This window comes from Carassius gibelio, chromosome B8 (genome assembly GCF_023724105.1).
Source record: "Carassius gibelio isolate Cgi1373 ecotype wild population from Czech Republic chromosome B8, carGib1.2-hapl.c, whole genome shotgun sequence".
Classification (NCBI taxonomy): Eukaryota; Metazoa; Chordata; class Actinopteri; order Cypriniformes; family Cyprinidae; genus Carassius; species Carassius gibelio.
In genome coordinates this window covers 8,418,575-8,441,586 of record NC_068403.1, presented here as the reverse complement: position 1 = coordinate 8,441,586, position 23,012 = coordinate 8,418,575, and the positions used below count along the sequence as shown (strand labels likewise).

Genomic DNA, 23,012 nt, shown 5'->3' with positions numbered 1-23,012 from the left:
GGGTCCAAATTAACACCTATTGAGAAGAAACAGGCTTTGAATATAACCTCATAAGGAACTGTAATGAATACATATGTGACTGTAAAACAGAGCTGTCCCTCAGTGATGTGACAAACCATGTAGTAAAGAAAAAATGCCTTTTTGAAAAAGTGAAAAATACAAATACTCAAATATATTTGAAATACATTTATTTTTTGCTAAGTATGCAACAAATACATTTGTATATTGATGTGAAATATACAATATATAGTATTTACCTTCTCTTATTGCAAAATAATTGCAAGGATGTAAATTATTTTTTAGATTATTGGATTTTATTTTATATGAATAATTAAGACAGGTAAATATATTAATTGTTGTTATTTTAGTTGCTTTTTCGTTCTCTCTTTTCCTCTTTCCCTTGTAAGTTTTGCTTTTGTTAAAGAAAAAAAATATGTTTGTAATGTTTGTTTCACATTATTTCTAAAAATAAAACATATATATATATATATATATATATATATATATATATATATATATGCACCCACACACACACACGTTAGTTTTTGTGAAAAGTGGGGACATCCCATAGCCGTAAAGATTTTTATACTGCACAAACTGTATATTCTATTGCCCCTTCACCAACCCTACCCCTAACCCTAACCCTCACAGGAAACTTTGTGCATTTTTACTTTCTCAAAAAAACTCATTCTGTGTAATTTTAAGTGTTTAGAAAAATGGGGACATGGGTTATGTCCTCATAAGTCACCCTCTCCTTGTAATACCTGTGTCATACCCATGCCATTATACAAAGTTGTGTCCTGATATGTCACAAAAACATGCGCACACACACACACACACATTTTATGCTTAACATTAAGAAATGTGCATTGTGCACAAGTAGTACTCCAATTAAAGTTAAATTATAATTTTATATCCAGAAGTCTTGAGTGATATGTCAGTAAACATGTTAATAGATTTAGATAGCCATTCATCCAGGTTGGTATGTGCATGTGGTTTGTAGAATAGAATAGAATAGAATAGAACAATTTAATAAAACAAAACAAAATAAAACCTGTGATAGGCTTGCTATCCACCCAGGTTGGTTTGTGCAAGTGGTTTGTAGAATAGAATAGAATAAGTGCTCAAGCATACACTCTGCGTTCTGATACACCTGCGTGAAAAGGCCTGGGTAAAGTGTGTTCAAAGCTGCCCATGCTTCACAGAATGATGGTCAAAGTTCAGTTTGAGTGAGAGTTTTAATTTGATCTTGAAAGGAGGCAATGGGGACGGGTGGCTCGAGGATCCGCTCCAGCCACTTTTCAAGAGTTTTGATTTTAGCGCAATCAGCGGCGAGGTTGCCATGGCAATGGCTATGACCTGTGCCTCTTTAAATTCAGTGAAGTCAGACAGGAGATGAAAACATTGTGTCACTATTGACTGCACCGGTTCTATTGTCTACCGTCATGCGCTGGTTTATCCTGACAGTGCTTAATCACGCAAGCCAGGCGAGCATCAACAAACCATTAGACATCTGTAGAGACATCGGCGATAATAGCCCAGCGCAAGACATATTGCGAAGTGCAATTGTCTCTGCATGTGTGCGAAATGACACATGATGCTGTGCGCTTGTGACAGCAATTTTTTTCTTCCCCAGGCTTTGTCTTTTTCCTGTCTGCTACTTAACAACTGAACAGAGACTCCCACACAGTCACACAGCACATTAACACACACAACAGAGTCATGCAACATGGTTTTAGTACACTTGCATGTCTGCCTGAACAATTTGGACCAAATATAAGATAGACAATTGGGCTACGCTCACAGATTCGATATTATGTGCTTGGACAGATGTTAACAGATGGAAAACGGCCCGTTTTGTAAACCACTGGAAAATGTGTCCTTCCAGTGTCTGGAGATAAAAAGAAACAGAACCTTTTCCTGTATAAAGGAAAGAAATTAAACCATTATTTGCTTACAAGAAAAGCATAGGCTCTTTTACGTATGTGCTGAAGGAGGACTAAAGCTTATGTTTTACAAGAGCTGTGACTCATATGTAACCTTACTGTAGTCACGTTGAAATACTATCTTGATGGGCGATGGGTGAACACCCTGAACATAATATAAACAAGAAAACACCTAGCTTCTCTGTATCATGCATAAGGTTTCCCATAAAAAAAGACACATTTTGACATATTGACATACGGCTATTATTTAGACTAGATTCTTGTTATTACTACTCTATTACTCATAATTAGGAAAAACAATAGTGATCAAATGTATGAAATAACACAAATGCAACTGTAGAAATTATGCTGTTTTAACTATGTTATAATTAAGTTTCTCCAAAGTCACCACCAGCAACAAGTCTGGACATTCAAACCACACAGTAATAGTAATAATATTATTAAAGGGGGGGTGAAATGCTCGTTTTCACTCAATATCCTGTTAATCTTGAGTACCTATAGAGTAGTACTGCATCCTTCATAACTCCAAAAAGTCTTTAGTTTTATTATATTCATAGGAGAGAGATAGCCTGTACCGATTTTTTCCAGAAAAACACGACCGGCTGGAGGCGTGACGTGTGGGCGGAGCTAAAGAATCACGAGGCTTTTGCGTTGAGAGCGTTTGGAAGCTGTGACTTTACCGTGAGGAAAAACAAACCATGGCTAACAGTCAGATTCAGCGTATATTTATGATCCAGAAACAGATTCAGAGGCTGAAATTTAACAAGAGCAGCATCAGCAACGACGTCTCTATGTGGTATGTACTGAAACTGTATATATTTGCTTAGCGGTTTTGGAAAATGACTAAGTTCCACTTTATGTCGTCTTTTTTTTTTTAAGCTGTACATGTGGAAAGTGCAGTTTGATGACAACATCGCATGTTGTTTACTTGATGTGCTTACGCGCCGATAGCTAAGTTAACAACACAGAGATATTTGAAGCAGTTTTACTCACCGCATGCGGTTCCAACACACGATCGTGACCCTTTTTCGTTGGGACTGCATTATCCTTAAGAAATAAACGATGTGCAAATCCGGCGTCAAACTGGGCCTTGTTTGTAAAACAAGCATCTTCGAAATGCAGGGAACAAATACAAACACTTGCACATCTCCGTTGATGCTCTGTAAAAATAAACTCCATCCACTGGTCCCTTAATGCTGTTTTTTTTTTGTTTTTTTTTGGTAATCTGTGCAGGGTTGTCTTGCCCTGGCAAACAAAAACACACTTCTTTTGTGACAATTCGTTCTCTCGCTCTGATCAGTGAATGTCTCTGCTCTGCTGTACGTGAGCGCGCGCTCTTCCGGGCAGAAGTGTCCTTGGGACCCATATAAGGAAATTCCACTCCATCTAACGTCACACAGACCCATACTCGAAAAAAACTTTCCGAAACTTGTGACAAACTGGAAGAGGTATTTTTGGAACAAAACGTACAAACGTAAAGTACAACTTAATTTTTGAAACTTTGTCCATGTTTAGCATAGGAATCCAACTCTTTAACAGTGTAAAAAACTCAGTATGCATGAAATAGCATTTCACACCCCCCCCCCCCCCCTTGAAATATATAAAAAATATATCTGAGCTCCTTTACCACCTTTTGACTACATTCCAGCTCTGTATACTAGTCCAGAGATTCTCTCAATGAACTACATGAGATGCATCCTGGGATGACTTTAAACATTAGTGATGGAGCTCCATTTTATGCAAGACACTTATCCATATAAATAAATAAAAAGAAGACACAGAAATAAAAAAAAATTACTGATTGTAAATATTGTATGAATTAATATATGAAAGTAAGAATGAATGAATCAATCACAGTTCAGTTTAGTTAAAAATCTTCACATACATTTATGTTACATTCATTTATGTGACCTAAATTTAGTCACTTCTATTGAAAGCAAAATACCTTCATAAAAACTGCATTAATAAGTCACTCTAATATAAAATTGCACAGCCAGAAAAAGATTATCAGCAGCAGTCTCTCCTACAAGCTGCATTTTCAGTCAAGCCCAGGTCACAATTTATAGCCATACCCCCATGGATCATTCATTTTCTTCTCTCCCTCAAAGTCTTAATTATACAGCAGGGCTAGATGGATGAGAAACATTGCACTTGTGAACAGCTTCAGGTAACATCGCTGCATTGGTAGAAAATCCCTCACAGTAAAATTCTAGCAATATTGTGTAAAAGAAAAACAAAACGTAGCTAATTGTGATTTGTTCTGCACTTCTCGTAACCGTACCATTAACATAATTATGAATTTACTGTCTTGACTAAAAAACATGCACCGATTTCTAGAGACAGAATATACAATGCTTTTCCTTCAGGCTAACAGATTACTTTGCTATTCATAAATCAAATTAGAAAGGTATATATATGTTTACCTAGCCTAAATAAGGACATATCATATACAAAGTACAGGATGCCTAATATATTTCATCTTAACTCCACCATCCTATCTAATAAAATGCCTTTTTAGACACATTCTCATAACTGCTTAAACATTTTGTACATCAGAATCAGCACTAGGTAGCATTTAGGTGAAAAATAAATAACAAACCAGTAGCTGATACAGTATGTGCTCAGCTCAGCGGGATCTAGTATATCTGGAGGCTGTGAGAGTGTTTGAATGTGTCTCAGGGGTGTTAGGGTCATTATAGGCCCTCATACTGTGTTTAAAGCCAAATGAGAGGTAATCATTTCAGTAGTGTAATGTCCTAGCACTGCGGGACACAGCTCTCTCTTTCTCTTTCCACCCGCTTTATAACCATTCACACTCGTGCAAGTGCTGCAGCGGTGATGAAATCTGGTCTGCTGCTACATATTTTTTCTTTTATTTTTGTTGCTCTCTAAATAAGGCATCTATAATATTACTTCTTGCTTCTAAATAGTATAAAAAAAGATCTACAAAACAGAAAGAAAAATGTTAAATTGGACATTATGTCAAAATGGTTGTTGACCCCTTATTCAGCAAAATTATAAATCAAAAGCAAGCATTTTTGCATAGTATCATTTGCGATGACTTGCTGAACAGATCAAAGTAAAACTATGTGATCGGTGACTTGTAATTTTTGCAAAACATAAAAGTGTGCTGTCAACTGATATTCAAACATGTTTTTGATGAAAGCGGTTGAGTTAACACAATTTTATGCCTAAAACACTTATTTTATGTCTCACCTTTTTTTTTTTTTAATCATTCATTAATTTTTTGATTCATTTACTTGTTATACTTTAAAGGTGCCATGTTAAATCTAAAATATTCAAACATAACTTTACATCCAATATTTTACTATACTAAAGTATATACAAGAATTTGTTTTATTTTTGCACCAGGGAGCAGTTCTGATTTCCCCTATATAAAGTGATTCATTCTATAAAAAATTATGCTAATGAACATCTCAACCATGTCAAATAGGCTCAGAATGCAAAGACATGCAAAAAATGTTTTTTTTTTTTTGAGATGACAAATAGTCATTGCAAAGGTACAGTAGTCTTTTCTTTTTTTGCTTACATACAGCAGTCCTTTCAATCAAATGAAAATCTTGCTTGACGCAACACACCTATAATTTCCCAGTGTTATGACATGTGCTATATAAGGCATCGATAACAAGTAAGCTCATAGTGTATAAAATAGTTCTTTTCTGCCCACTTTTCCCCTGGTTTAACAATTTTCAGTCCGACATCGTCATGCCCTAATGATGAAAAGTGGACGTGGATAAAGACTAGCCCTCAAAACCACAAAGCCAACTGGAGTATACTGTATACAAGCATCACCAATGGAACACAATGTAAAATGCCATGTTTCCCTCCATCTTTGCAACCTGAAGTTCACGGAATCTAATCACCATGGAAACACATGATCACCTATGAAACTGGTGTTCAAGTGACACAGGTTTCAATAACTCATGACAATATCTGGAAACAGTTTGCAGATTAATTTTATATTGCTAACAAAAATGTGCATTATCAGTTGACTGCTGGTAGATTATTGACCCAACACAAGGGTGTCTATATGCCAGTTCAGATTCATTTAAAAATGTAGTTAAATACATGCCATATTTCATATTCTGAAAATGTCATCACTTCTATTCAAACACTAGATATCAATAACTGCACAGAAGTAAACCGTTTCCCTAAAATGCCAAAACTTTGCTTAGTCATAGTTATCTTCAAGGAATTTTCTCAAAATGAATAACCTCAGACTCATCTCTTATTCACTCTCATGTTGTTCCAAACCCATTGAAGTTTCTTTCTTCCAAGAAGGACATAAAAAGAAATTCTGCTCTCTCTTTGCATGCAATTACAATGAATGGAGCTTTCAAGCTCTAAAACTTCTTGTTTGTGTATCAGACATTGCTACTTTTCCCATGAATGCACTTTTAAGTAAAGAACATCCTACATTTCGGACTGTCCATCTTACCAAACTATCATCTGACTTCAGGAGACTTGGAACATAGCTTACAAGTCACGTGGACTACTTATGATCATTTTATGGTGCTTTTGAAGCTTGAAATCTTTAGACCCCTTCATTGTAATGGAAGTGAACCGGAATATTATTAAAAATGTATTATTCATTCTGGTTTGAATGAAATGAGGGTGAGTAAACGATGGAATTTTCCTTTCTAGTTGAAGTATTCCTTTAAGTAGTCTAACCAATAAAAGTTGAGGAAAAAATACATTTCTACAAAATGTGTGAAGAGATTATTAAATTGCATGCTGTGCCACTTACTCCCATTCCTTGCGCCGGGCCTGTGGGGTGCTCTGGATCTTGTGTGCCTGGTGTGCTTTAATGATGTCCCGTTGTTCAATGAGTCCCCCTCTGCGCCGTTTAATTATATTCGGGCTGACGGGCATGTCTGAGTCCAGACCCAATGCTGCCGCACCCTCGCACAACCCTCTGAGATCCAGGGAGGATGGCGCCAGACCCATGGGACGGGCATGGGGGACATAGAGCGTGTCGAAACTGGATGCATGGGACAGGAAGCTGTCAGCCAGGCTCTGGGGCTCCAGGAGCGAACAGGAGTGGGATCCGTCCTCCAGGGTTCCCCGGTGCTTGAGCCAGCTCTCTGGGTCCTGAGGCTGGAGGAGGAAACATCGCGAAGGAGGGCTCCCGCCACACATGCCCTGACTGAAAGACGGGACTGCCAGGGCATTGCGGTCAGAGAGGGTCTGAGCGCTGACCGAACAAGTGCCCAATTCCAACATCCTGAGGCCAGACTCTCAGCATTGTTCTGTTTGAGGAGAGAGAGAAAAAGAGAGGAGAAATATTTAATTAATTTTGGAAATCAATGCTTGTTTTATTGTTTCAATTTTAAATTCAAACAGTGGTTAAGTTCTAAACCAGGGGGCAATGGGCTTAACACACTTAATAAAGCAGAGTTATTATAGTATATTAAAACAAAAACCATAAAAATGTGCATTACCTGAAATAAACTAGTTGTCAAGACAACATATCTCATTTTAATTTAGATTAATCTGATCTAATTAAATAACTTAATGAATTAATTGAAAAAATAATTGAAAATTAATGGAAAAAAAACATATAGACGAATAAAAAAACAAAGTAACAAAATAATATAAAAAACATACAACTCATTTTTTTATAAAAAAAAATGTAAAAACACATTATTAATTAAAAAAATATATATATTAAACTAATAGTATCTCAACAATACTAAAATAACATAAGGACCTCAAGATGACTTTATACAAGATGATTTTAAATAAGACAAAACAGGCTTTAAAATAAGTATTAACTGCTAAAAATCAAGATGTCAACTGACATCAAATTTCTTATTTTAATTTATCCTTTCAATAACATCATCATAATTTTGAAGAACTGGCTACTTATGAGTAAAACAATGTTTTTAAAAATTAACTAAACCCATAATAATGTATGAGTGGAAGAGTCATGTAAATTAATCCATTAATATGACCCTGCAGAACATTTAGTTCTTGAAATTTCAAGTTGTGGAATGTACAGAATGTAATTATGATTCCTTAATTTAATAATAATGAACATGAGTTTTAATCAACATGAAACCAAGATTTAAAAAACACATTTACTATTGACTGTAATATTAATAACAAACAAAGAGCTGATATAATACCATGAACATCAAGGAAAAGAGTTTTAGCATCCCTAGCCTATTCACTGTCAAATGAGACACTAATTAAATGACACATTCTCTCAAGTATCATTCATGAGGAGCCCTCATTGTTGTAGAAAGAATGCTGGCATTACAAGGCTTGTTTAATGCGTTTCCTCTAAAACAATTTTGGAACAGTGACAGCCTTTAAAAAAATCATGACAATGTTTTAGTACAGTCACATCAACCTAATGAGGGAATCAGTTATACTGTGTATAAACAAATTAAATCCTAATAAAATCCCAGCTGAGCTCACAAATCATGCAAAAGAATGTTATTAAACAACTCATTCAAGAATGTCTATGTCCTCTCCATATTAGCTTCTCATATTATTCTGACAAAGCATATCTTCATTTAACAATGCAACAGTGGCAGAATTCTCAGAGAAGCCTTCCTACAGTAAAAGCCAAGCAATATAGTCAGCAATTTAATGTCTAAAGACCAATTCTTAGTGTGTGAGAAATAAGCATGAAATTACTAAATAATATGTATTTACCAGCAATGTGATTAAATAGCTGGCTTTTCTATATTCCCTGGAAAATATTGATATATATTTAAAAAATATTTATTTATATTATTATGGCAACTATAAAAGTAACAATAGATGCAGAAACCTTAAAAGAAAACGTGCTATACAAATGCATCTTTCAATAATTTTCACAGTACTTTAAGGCAGTGGCTTAAAATCCATAGTAAAAAGCTAGTTATTTAAAAAATAAATAAATAAAGAACAATAAACAGTGCTTGATTTGTGCATATTTCTCTCCAGGTTCAGATGAAACAAATACTTTCCTGGAGAAAGCAATATTACATAATGAATTAAACACCGGAAGCAACAATTTGATGTTAAAATTGCCATGATGAATTAGTTTCTTACAACCCAAAGCTTTTCACTTCACAAGATGTTAATTGATGGGCTAGAGTCAGTCACATGGTTTATTTAAGAATCATTGTGATGTTTTCATCAGCTGTTTGGACTCTCTTTCTGACGGCACCCATTCACTGCAGAGAATCCATTGGTGAGCAAGTGCTGTAATGCTAAACTTCCCCAAATCTGTTCCAATGAAGAAACAAACTCATATACATCTTGGATGGCCTGATGGTGAGTAAATTTTAAGCACATTTTTATTTTTGGGTGAACTATTCGTTTAACTTTGACAGTCCTCCTAAAAAATATGATTGGTAAAATAATTAGTTTTTTGGATTTCCAAAATAAATTTTCCATGGACCACTCAGCGAAACCCCAAGACTACAGTTTTAATACACCTGATCATCTAGGCAGACACATATAGTCCAGAGAAAGTCTGCTCTCAGCGTGATTCATACAGCACACTGGTTGATTCTCTGGTAACTAATCTCATTCATCACTAGCTGGCTTCTTAAAAAACCAGGTCATTACCATATGTGAAAACAACCACATGATCACAGAATACTAGTCAGCTCACCAGAGTGACTCTGACTCTGCTGATCTGATACATATGTGCTTTGATCTCTTGCAGCTTCAAGCTGAAATACTGTTGGAATAGTACTGGCTATTTATAGCCTAAAATAAAAGACATTTTCAGTGAAGATCTGTTCCTTTTCAGTGCACCTTGTCTGCAGTGTCCAACTCTAATTATTCGCCCTCTTTAACACACCATGAAGCCAGAGCTGACAGGGCATAAATTAGTAAGACTGGCCAAATAAAACAATGTGACTGAAAAATACAATCCTGATCCATGGCTGCGAGCTCTGTGATTCATCACGCAAATCTACGCAGAAGCGGTGTGGCATCTTATTAAACCCCAGCTGAAAATGGGGCAGCTGTTGACAGTTGCAGCAGGATGCAGGGGTGTTTGTGTTTAGACTATATTTACCACAGTGGCCCACATCCAACATCATCTCAAACACTAATAAGGGTGAAATATAGTATGATGCTAGCCTTCGGTAAACGGGAAATAGACCAAATCCTGTTTAAAAGTGGATATTATTATCTCAGTGACGTGGCTGTGTATGTAAATGTATGTTTAATTGTCAGAAGTTGTGCTTTCATTTGCTTTAAGTGGAGTTTAACTAAATGGAGTTTTCAAATACATTTAATTTTAATATTTTTACAAATGTAATTCATTCCTGTGATGGCAATGCCGAATTCTCAGCAGCCATTACTTACTTTCTTAAGTGTCACATGAGAAATCATTCTATTATGTCGATTTGGTGCTCAAGAAACATTATCAGTAATGAAAATTCACAGCAAAAAATCCAGAGTGAAATTAACTCTGTTGGGAGTACATTTGAGACCACATTCAGGAGTGTGAAAGTGTTCAAATATGAGTGTTAAATTAACACTGAATTGGAGTAAAATTAATGAGATAATTAAGTGATTGATGATTGAACATTATTGACGAAACATGATGTTAACATGCAGAAACAACAAAGATGAAAATCACTATTTCTATGTCACCATTAAAGTGGTCAGTGTTTGAATTAGTTGGGCTCTTGAGCCTTACATTTTTCAAGTCAGATTTGGTTTGGCTGTTACAACTGAATTGTAACAAACAGACAAGAGAAAACCAAAACATGGGCATTCACCAAACTCAATTAATGCCTAAACAGATTTGATTGACCTCATTGATTATAACAACCTTGTGATTAGTAAACAAACTACTAAAAGTAACATAAAAAAATAGACTAGTAAGAATAAAGAAAATTACTGAAACAATTCAGCTAATAATTTATTCATGCCGCAATGCATCATGTGAGCCATGGATGAATTTTGATAGGTGGCACCCAGAATGCACTGCAACATGCTTTTTTGATTTTCATTGTTGAGATTCATAGGTTGATTCTTAATGTTTGCATGTCTAACGGAAAGACTCTTTTGAAAGATTTTTGAACAACTTTTAAGAAATTCCTCAGATTGTATTTAAAATGCTGGAAATACTTTGTTGAAAAATCATAGTGCTGCAATAACTAACAGTGTAACTTTAACTCAGTAGTTCAGGAATAACAATAGTCTTTGCTTGTCCATCACTTTTATAACTCAGTTATAACAGCCAATTACAATTTGACTTTAACATTTTAGGGGTCAAGAGCCCAGCTAAAGCAAACACTGACCACTATAATGGTGACACCATTAAAATAGTGATTTTCGTCTTTGTTGATTCTGCATGTTAATATCAGGTCCCGTCAATAATGGTCAATCATCACTCAATTAATCACTTAATTATCTCATTAACCTTAACTCAGATTCAGTGTTAATTTAACACTCCTATTTTAACACTTTCACACTCTTGAACGCGGTCTCATATGTACTCCCAGCAGTTAATTTCACTCAGATTTTTTTTTTTGCTGTGTAGTTGTATTGCTTAATGCTTTTGATGTGGGAAACTATAATAAACTACCAATACAAAAGTCTTTCCATTTTACATCTCTGACTTTCCTGCCTCAAAAGAATACTGCAGAAGACTTTAGAAAAATGCACCATTAGCTCTCCATTTTATCTTATTGCTGTGACACAACTGAGCTACTATAAGAATCTAATTTGTGATTTAACAGTTTCTTAAATAATATAACCTAGGTCCAGATAGCGATTTCTCAAATCACTCATCTTTATTTGCCAATATTTAAACAACAGACAAAATTGTATTGCGAGAAGATATTTTTGTCACACCTCTATTCTGATGCCAGTGGTCCAAGTCCATCCATTTCATTTCTGCCCAGTTGTGAGTCTCGCTGTAGCCTAACCCATGGTGTGCTAATGACAGGCCACCAATTGACTCGGAAGTACAGGGATTAATTGCAGCTGCATAATAACGAATAAGAGCTTCCAACAGTGAGGGAGAAACATACACCTGCCTGTGCCATGTTTCAGCAGAGGCCAATAATTAGACTCTGAGAAATGAAAAAGAAGACGGATGTTTGAAAAATAAAAATGCATTTACAAAAACAAAGACCAGGAAAGATTCTCTGTGGCAGACCGTCAGTTAATAATGGGCGTAATGAGTCCATTTCCTACACTGATCAGAGAAACTAAACACATCTGAACAATGCCGCTGTGAAATTGTTTTTAAACTGATGAGTCAGTTCATATAAAAAATAAATTGTGACATCAGTTGCAGTTTCAGACATCCTATGAGAAAGTTGATTTATAAAAAAGTACTGTAGCACTACTAATACCATGTCGTCACACCTTTTATTCCAGTGAATACTTCTTTGTTTATAAGCCAGCTTTTGTTATTTATAAGCCAGACATATAACTTTAGATACTGGCAAAAATAGTAATCTTTTACACAAGTTGAGCTTTTGGGACAACATGTCCCAATAGTTGATTATATTGTCAAATTATATGGGGTACATCGTCAACCGGGCATTACCCAACCTGTTGTAGACTATGTACTTAATTATATTAATATAAATTAAAATATAGTAATGTTTTATTTACAGTTTAATTTAATATAAGGTAATTTTTTGAAATGTTTAATTTAGTAATGTAAATTTATTTGATCCAAAATACAGTATAACAGTAATATTATAACATTTTATTCAATGTAAAGGAACTGGTATTAATTTGTATATATTTTCAAATGTAATTTATTCTGTGATTCTTTTTGATGGTGAGCTGAATTATCAGCATCATTACATTAATTCAGAAATTCAACATATTATTGTGATTTGATGCTCAACAAACAAATGTAATTAAATAAAATTAACAAATAATATATATATATATATATATATATATATATATATATATTATCAATGAAAACAGTTGTTGCTTATTTTTTGTGGGGACTGTGACAAATTAAGTAAGATTTAAAGAAAAGAAAAGAAAAGGAATAAATACTTTATTGTCAAATTACACTTAAATGAAATGATTTAAACATTAAAACAATAATGGAATAATAATTAAAGTAACAATGATGCATTAAATAGCAAAAAAAAAATAATAATAATAATAACAGCTAAAAAATATTAAATCATTTAGACTAGCCTTGGTTTCCCTAATTCCTAAACGATTACATATTCAGATACCGGTCATTTATGCTGTATATAAGCTGCTTCAAGGAGTACAATGGTTTTACCAAACACTCTCAGAAAAAATAAGTTATACAGTAGAAGCTGTCACTGGGGCAATAAGCTTTAAAAATGTACACCTGGGTGCATATACTGTAAACAACTTAAAGGTATCACTGTTAGCATCACATAAAAAAACAAGTCCATTGTTATAGCAATGCATTCCTCTATTTACCGTGACACTCTGACAGAAGTGAAAGATCCAAACCGTGAATCTCCAGAAATACGAGCACAACAGCAGAGCGTCTCCAGTAATAATCATATATGGCAGTGAATGACGCAGATCCATTATTCCACTCAAATAGCTAACAAGCTGCACCTGGACCAGGACGAATGCAGCCGGTTTGGAGGTTATTCTTTTTATCAGTACTGTTAATCTTTCCTTTCTACCGTCATCTTCAAAAGTACTCCATTTCAATGAGTCATAGTCCATTAGGAAATCTACCATGCTTTTTCTTTTTTAACATTTTTGTCATATATATATATATATATAGAGGCCGCATCTCTGAAAAAAAACTGTCAATTATATCAGCGAAAGAGGAATGCAGGGGAACATCAGGAAAGAATTACTCAAGTGAGAGTGAAAGGAGAGACAATAATGAGAAATGTCCTGTTTTTAAATGGCCCGGGTGGGTTGGAAACAAGATATAATCAAAAAAGACTCGAGTTCTTTCAAGTCAACCGGACAAAAGCAGACATTTTAGAGCCTTGAACGCTTAGAACAGTGGACCGGATGTGTTAGCGAGGCAGAGAGATAGTGGAAACATGCCCTCGCGCTTTTCAGAGGAATTTGAACTCGAATCCCTCAGAGCTGGTTAATTCAAGGTGAGGGTGAAAGAGCGTGTAACCTTTCCAAACACCTGCTACTCTGACCAAATCCCTTTTAAGCAGCAAAATCTCTTTTTGTCCTCCCCCTCTTTTCCTGCCCTCCGTCATCACCTCCGACACTTAGCAAGCCTGTCTGGGAGTATTAGCAGAGCTCGAGTCAACAGAGACAGCCTGAAATACAGGAGATGAAATTGATTTCCCTTTATTGCTTTACCATGGGAGGTGAAGATAACATCAGCAGTGGACCATTTCTATCTCATTAATGAGAACTTCTGAACCTCCACAGCTCTTAGAATCACTTCCGTCTGACGCAAAAGGACACAAATATGGCTAATAGCAGAAAGAGAAACATATCGTATTGAAATGCACTATGCCAACTGAGACTAGCAGAATACAAAAAATTATAATAATAAAAAACAACATTAATGTCAAGAAATTATATCTCTAAACTAGAACAATATTGTTTTAAAAATTGTTTTAAACAAAATAATTTCACATTGCAACTATAATGATAATGGCACAGAGGAATGATATCATTGGAAACACTTTCAGAATTATTTTTTTCAAGCGGATGACTGATAAAAACATAGACATACAGGGCCCTATCTTGCACCCAGCGCAATTGACTTTGTACACCAACGCATGTGTCATTCCTATTTTGCACCCGCGCAATGCGCGCTTTTCCCTCCACAGAAGCACGTCGCTAAACTAGTGAATGAACTTTATGGGATTTAAATCCTGCCATGATTCAAAACTGAAAATACAGTTCTGAAAGGTTGAAACGAAGTGTTCGAAAACTCAAAATCTTACAAAAAAAAGTTTCGCAAGTTCGAAAAATAAGATTTGCAAGCTTGCAAAATGTAAAAAAAATAAAAATATCTCTGCAAACATTATGTTGTTTTTTGAGATTTCCTTCTTCAGAACTGCAACATTTTTTTACGATGTTGCGCAAAGAATTTTTCAGAGTTTCAAATTTGTCAGTGTTCTCCCACTGTATTAGATTGTTTTCCAGGTTAGAAACCTTGTAAATGGTGATCTGAAAAATGGTGTGCGAATGTGTGAAAAACAAGTTTTGAAACTCTGAAAACAGAGCTTTGCAGGCTTGCAAAGTGGTAAAAAAAATTAAATCTCTTCAAACATAATTTTGTTTTTGAGTTTTCCTTCTTCAGAAGTGCAACACTCTTTTTAATGGTGTTGTGCAATCATTTTTTCAGGGTTTCGAATTTGTCACTGTTCTCCCAGTGTATAGTTTGTTTTCAAGATTTGAAACTCTGTAAATAGTGATCTGAAAACTGGTGTGCAAACAGGTGAAAAAAAGTTTTGAAACTCTGAAAACAGAGGTTCGAAAGGGCGAAACTTATTACATTACATTACATTTGCACTCCTATGCAGACTATTTTTTCAGAGCCGAGTTTACAACACCCACTTTGCGGAGATACGCTCACACAGTTGTGAGTTTGCGACTCACGTGATTTGTGGCAGTGTTGTCACGCAGCTCTCTGCTCTGAAACTCTGAAACTCAGACTGAGCGAAAATGAAGCTTCGCAACCTCGTAACTAAAAAAAAAAAGCCTGGAGGGAGGGCCTTCTGCTCTTGGCCAATGCTTTGCTGTCTGCTGACGTACAGTCCAATCACAAGTCGTATTTACCTGAAAGGTGGGATTGACCGACTGCTCCGCCAATGACAAAAGCGCACAGGATACGCAAAATAAACGGTCCTAAAATAGGGCCCACAATCAGAATTAAGCATTTAAAGCAGCAGAGAAAAAAGGTATCACTGGAGTGGATGCTTATATATAGTTATCGTTATAGTTATCATCTTAGTGTGAACGGACCTTAACTCTTATGGTCCTTGCACACAGAGTCCGAAATTTTCATAATGCATTTTGAAAATTAGATTTTTTCATATTTGTCATCCTTTCCTTTCAAAATGATTGCTACTGATGCGAAAACGCAGAAAATCGAATCTGATCCGGTTTTTTATGATAGACGAAAGTTATGGAGGCAATGTGTAAACATGATTGACACAACGTGAGGTCGTATTTATTTTTTTAACATGCAAATATTTTGGACTCAGTGTGCAATGCCCTTTACAAAAACTTACCTTGAATTATACCCTGGTACTAGATGATTACCATAGAATTTACCAAGGTTGTGCGCCATTAAAAATGGCTTTGAGTTTCAAAGCAGTTACTGAATTTGAACTGAATTTGAATTGAGGTAGCAAACAAAATTGCAATACGCAATTTGAAACTGAATGTAAAGATTCAAAGGTTAGGGAATGGCATGGAAAAAAATATTTGCAAATGCAATTCGCAATTTGAAACTTTCATCGCAATTTGAAACAAAATTTAAGGAATTTTTAAGTGTATATGTAATCCCAAGTTGATTAAGAGAAACTTTAGAAGTTGGCATGGGGGACAAAAGTTTTTTTTAAGTTTTGAATATAACAAATATTATTGGAGTTTGTTTTACAGTAAAATACTATTTACATTTTTTAACTTTCTTGATTAATTCAATGTGATACATGCCTTTTCTTTACAATTGTTTGTAAAATTCCAGTTTCTGTTTCTAAACTAACAATCTAACCATTTCTAGACCTAATATTATTCAGTAAATTAAAGTTGTAAAAGCCTTGAAGCCTTAATAATTTTGCAGGAATATATATAGATTTCCACAATATGACTTCCAAGTATATTGTGGCCACAGAGTTCACCCAAAAATGAAATTTCTGTCATTAATTACTCACCCTCATTGCATTTCAAACCCATTAGACCTTTCTTCATCTTCACAAATTAAGATAATAAAATAAAGTCATTGTTTTTGTATGTTTTTTTTTTTGCACACAGATATTCTTCTTGTAGCTTCTTAAAATTATGGTTGAACCCCTGATGTCAAGTGGATTAAAAAATGGCCGCGTTGTAGTAATTTCTTTCCTAATTTTAATGTAGTTAAATCATGTAACTACAATAACTACACCTGGTGTACAATCCTTGTTTTTACATACTGACATTTTTTTTAAATAAATATAAACATGGTCCTTTGTGCTTTCTAATTTTCACAAGTATTTGTAAAAAACAACAAATGTCTGGTATTTTTCTACATGCTTATATGCTTGTTAATAAAAAGCATACGTTTTTTTCCAAGTTCAGTGTTTTGAGCCGCAAATAAGGAGTTTTTCTCCTTTTTTGAAGACAAATGGTCAATGTTAGTGGTCTCAAATACATTTCCGTCCGCTGAAAAATGACTGTCTAAATCAAATGTGTCAGCTGAGGTATCTAGCATGGTAATGTTGTTTTCCTCTGAATTGTTCTACTGTGTTCAATGGAGTTATTTCACCAGGCTACAAGTGGACAGTTATTTTACCATAAAAAGTCAATTTACAACAGCTTTACTGTTCTATCACAGAATAAGAATATTTTATAGACATTATTGCATAAAACTATAGGCTATATGATTACACTGTGAAATACTGGTATTTTTACTACAAACACAAGGTTGTAAGAGGGCATTCTCATGATTCACCGGGAAACAGATTGTTAGGTTAAGTATTGGTGCAGTTTTCACAAATGGCAGAAGCTGGAAATATATACGCTGAAACAACTAACAGACAATAAATGACACAGCTTTGGTTTCATTGTGTCAGCTATGACATGGCTGTGAAAAGAGGAGGTTTTCATTCAATTTCTTAGCTGAATCATTGGATTGTGGTTTGTTTTTGTCCTTTTTTGTATGGTACATTACACTGTGTGAAGGCTTAATCATAGCTTTATTAGTCATGATAGACATCATCGACATCATCATCCTCATTATAATTATCGTCATCACAGAGCAAAGAGGGAAAAAGAGAGACCATCAATGTCAAAACATATTTTGAAAGAGAATAACAAATATACTCTATAAGCTCTGTTATAAATTAATTTAGTTGGAAATGGGTTTTCTTAACATTTAACTCTTTTCAAATACCTTGTGTAGAAAGCTAACTGACTGAATTAGGGAACTGAATTAGATCACTTTGGCATGCTTAATGTAGTTTTTCTGACAGTACAGGCAGCACCCTTTGAGAAAATGTCCTTTGTTCAAACTCTTGCATCACATAACAGTTAACAGTTACACTTTTGTGATTGTATTACGTCACCAGGACCTGAAATGCGAATCACTCTGTTGAGTCATTCATTTTTTATCATGCTATAAGGTAAAACCACAAACCAGAAAGAACTAAGACTTGAAAATAGTTTATTTGTCTCATTCTGCATTAAGATCTGGTATAAATAAGCTGCACATAGGAAGCTTATATAATAATGTCTACCATTATAAAAACAACAGTTGCAAACCTTTTTGCATTTATTATTTCCACCTTTTCCATCTGTCACTATATTCTGTTGTAGAGAAGGTTTTTCACAAATATAAATAATGCTACTACATATCAGAAATCTGTATTTGTGCATTAATAGGTATGTATTGTTCTCACATGTGTGGGTGGGTTTATGCTAGCCTATGAGAACAATTGACACATATATATTCTTAAACATGGGTAATGCATAGTCATGTGTATATTTCAGGTCCTTCAGTTGCCCACAGTTCTTTGCACACATTCCAATTCACAAAATATTTGCTAAAAAAAATCAGCTGAAAGTGAATCGACACTGACCTTGATAAATTTCATTACGTTAGGATAAGGCGTTGTTGTTGTTGTTATTTTACAGTTTTTCTCAGTCGCTTTGGTACATTTCTCTAATCATACTTGAGATTTGCAAAGCAGTAAGTGCATTTCTCAAAACAACTCGTACAAATAGGAAAACACCATGGATTACCCGCAAAAGCCAATCTCTTGCTCAAAATCCTTAGTTCATCTCTCAAAAATAAATATCTGTGTCAATGAGCATGTCAGTGCCATCAGAATGACAAGTCATTGTGTCATAGTTTATAGATAAGACAGTCAAATTGCTTAGTCATGTTGTCAGTATAACAGTGTACTCTGGAGGGATGTTCTGATGTAAACTATGGCAAGATTTTGGATGACAGTTACTGTATTGAACAGTATGCCATATATCCATTTCAAAAGTACAAATTTACACATTACTGTATGTGGGATATTGATTGAAAGAGACTGGATAGAATTCCCTGTTACACTTTTACTGGTGGTCTGACCCAAAAAAAAAAAAAAATTACGTAAATAAAACCTTTACAATGCCATTGTGATATTGAAAAGGACAAAGAAATATGGGCACCAAGATGAAAATACTGTAAGTCAATTTTCAGAATTTGTAACTCTGGTGTTGTGCTGTGACTATACAGTATAAGCTTTCCAACTGAAGATTCATGAGATGAACCTTTGAGCTATTTCAGAGAAATGGTTTATAATGGGTTTATCATCTAAATTCTCTTCATTAGTCAAGATTCACTTGCACAATTCATGCCAAATTGACAAAAAGTCTAATAATAATGTGTAAAAATAAAATTAAAAAGTGTGCTTGGCAGTTTATGACAACTAGATTAACCATTTTGCATTTAATGACTTATACGATGAACTAAAGACTAGATGTTTTGAGGGGTAAGACTATTGCACAGAAAACTGTGTAATACATTTTGAGCGACATGACATTAGCAACTGATAATGTAGGAAACTGCAGATAAATGTGTGTAATCAATTGCATGTATGTACAAGTAGTTTTGAGAATTTCATTTATGTTTTGAAAAATGCACCCAAGTGACTGAGAAAAACTGTAATATATCTTTGCAATTTGCCTCTCCAAACAAAGAAAGCATCACACATCACATTTTGTTTTCCAAAAAAGCTTCTTGGATCTCTGTAAGGCTAATGTTGCTTAATATACCATTATCTCTGTTTTCACTAATGCTGCCTTCATGTGCTACCAGAATGATTGTGAATAGGAATGGGGTAATTAAAAATTGCGTTTGGAAGCAATGTGTGTAACAACAAAACCCTCCCTCGGAAATGAAAAGCAACCAGTGGCAACAGTGTAAAAGTAGCCCAATTCCGTGGGAAAACAGTGGACTTGGCAACACTAGAAGGGATGCAGGAGCACCAGCTTATTTTCCTTTATCTATGGGGTATTTTGAGATAAAACTTTGCATACACACTCTGGAAACATCAGGGAACAATTTCAAATTCATTGTATCAATGCATTCTATGGCACCTTTAAAGGAAAATGCTACAAAACAGCTTGCTCTGAAAAGAGACCCTAAAGAATCATATCAACTTGTGGAAATGGGGATCCAATGACCCCTTTAAATATGAATTTTAATAGCATTTTTGTGTTAACACTGCAGGTGCGGCCTGCACAAAAGCTATTATATAATTTGAAGAACACTTCATATTAAAAATCTTTATATTAATTTACTTCCTATAAATACAGTAATGACAACCATCTGTGCCTTGGTCTCCCAGTGGTTTATATTATGCACAGAATAGCATTATGTGATTAATTTACAACAACACAAAAGAAAACAATGCCTTCCTCTCCAAAACCATTTTTTGTGTCTTGCATAACATAATGACATTGAACTAGCTCAATGCCAATTCATTTTCAGCTAATTATTTTCTTGAATTGGAATGTGTGCAAAATATTGCAGGGGACTGAAATCCTGAAGGTTAAAGCTGATGCATACATCAAAACAGATGGAAAAGATGGATGGATCTTGATAATGGGGCAGTCGAGATGTGTAGCTTTTCTAGGACGAAGCCTACCAACGCAATGGGACAAGTTTGAGAAGCGCTACAATAGCATAGCTCCAACCTGCCAAAACACCTGCCTGAAAGTTCTTAGCCCTCGGAACATTCCCAGCAGCTCCACATGCAAGTTTAACTCTTCTGCAGTTCTGATCTTCTGAAAATCTATATTCCATAAATGGAATAGAGAGAGACTAAACAACCTTGTATGGAGAGGATTATTTTTTTCTCCCTCTGCTAAATTCACAATGAACATGACTCATCGCTGACAGACTGAAACGGTATGAAGTGCTGTCTGTTTGACATGCAGACCAGCAGAAACGAGTTCTAACCTAAAGTCTGGTCGCTTTTCAGATCAGCCAGGGGCAAAGACCCATCTGCAAGAACTCTCCTCTATGTCCACCTGAGCTACTGAGGTGACAGAGACAACAGAGAGCATGTGTCTAATTACTGTAGTATGATGACTGGAGTGTGCGTGCGTATCTCGCAGAGCTGAAACAGATGATGAACAGAACGCAGCTCATCCCTTGCTGCTTGGAGGAGGCGGTTTATTTACCAGAGAAAGAATATATTTGTGCACAGAGGAAAGTAAATAACAAATGATAATGAAAGGGAGGTTAAACACAAGAAAGAAAGACATAGACAGTAAGGAGCTTGAGGTTAAGAAAAAACAGGTTCAAAGAAAATGTCTTCCACAGGGAAGAAAACGGAAGTGTTATAATTGGCACTTACAGGAATGTGCTTGCTTGTTTATTTGACTGTTTAGTAGTTGGATCACGTAAAGTCAATCTTCACTTCTTGTTCAAAATTATTTATTTCAAATGAGATAATTCTGTGAAAACACAATTGACATAATTTCATTAAACAATCAATTTACAGGTTCGCTCAAAACAAAGATTCTGTCATTACTCTGCTGTCATCCAAAAATTTTCATCTAGACCTTTTTTTTAACTCATGTTTTAGTCGCTCTGTTCATTTCCATTACAATAAATGTGAAATGTGACGGAAGCATTCAAGCTTCAAAAATGACACAAAAGCACCATAAAAGTATCCTAAAACTGCATGGTCCATAAACCTTGTGCACTACATATGAGAGAAGAAAAAAGTCAAATGGTAAATGTTCATTTATGGGTGAACTCATTCTTAAAATATACTAAATAAAATTGAATGCAAACCTATTTGCATCAGGACTACATGATTTTTATCTAAAATAACCAGATGTACTGTATATCAAGATCCAGATTCAGACACAATGTAATCTCATTTAGCTTTTTATTTTAAGCCAACATCTTCCTCCATGTAGTTTATTTAATTAAGCACTCTGCTAAATTAAAATATGATAATTCATTCTTTTTTTGATGTACTGTATTTTCCGGACTATAAGTCGCACTTATTTTCATAGTTTGGCTGGTCCTGTGACCTATAGTCAGGTGCGACTTGTTAAAATTAATTTGACATGAACCAAGAGAAAACATTACCGTCTCCAGCCGCGAGAGGGCGCTCTATGCTGCTCAGTGCTCCTGTAGTCTACACTGAAAACATAGAGCGCCCTCTCGCGGCTGTAGACGGTAATGTTTTCTCTTGGTTCTAAATGAATGCGACTTATAGTCCAGTGCGGCTTAAATATTTTTTTTTCCTCATCATAGCGTATTTTTGGACTGATGCGACTTATAGTCCAAAAAATACAGTATGCTAAAAAACACATACCATTGTTTGGCAGTAGTACAGTAGTAATATTTTATTACAATGTCAAAATAGAAATACATTTCTTAAAAAAATAATTATATAAATATAGACAGACAGACAGACATACAGACAGTCAGACAGACAGACAGACAGACAGACAGACAGACAGACAGATAGACAGACAGACAGACAGACAGACAGACATACAGACAGTCAGAAAGACAGACAGACAGACAGACAGACAGACAGATAGACAGATAGACAGATAGATAGATAGATAGATAGATAAATAGATAGATAGATAGATAGATAGATAGATAGATAGATAGATAGATAGATAGATAGATAGATAGATAGATAGATAGATAAGTTCAACTAAGTTCATGTGACAAGTCCAATACAATTCCAGTAAAAAAAATGAATGAATAAATAAAATGCTTAATTTAATTGTGTGTAAAAAAGAATGTATAATTCCTGAATTTAATTAAGTTCATCACAAGGAAAACTCTGCACATTAAGTCTCTGAATACAGACCGGCTTTGTGTGTGACTGAAGTGCCATTGGAATGAAGGCCACTGTGTTGGAAGATAAGAATAGCTTCTGAAACCTTCACAGTGTG

The 23,012-nt window shown here is 35.0% G+C and overlaps 1 protein-coding gene across 1 annotated transcript in view; it reads right to left on the bottom strand.

Moving 5' to 3' along the window:
- The window catches only part of LOC127962973 (uncharacterized), a 54,094-nt gene that overhangs the window by 24,383 nt on the left and 6,699 nt on the right, over positions 1–23,012 (bottom strand). Inside the window, exon 2 of the mRNA XM_052562603.1 lies at positions 6,715–7,216. Within this exon, the coding sequence (XP_052418563.1) occupies positions 6,715–7,190 (476 nt within the window). The 5' untranslated portion in view covers positions 7,191–7,216. The remainder of the gene's footprint in view (positions 1–6,714; positions 7,217–23,012) is intronic.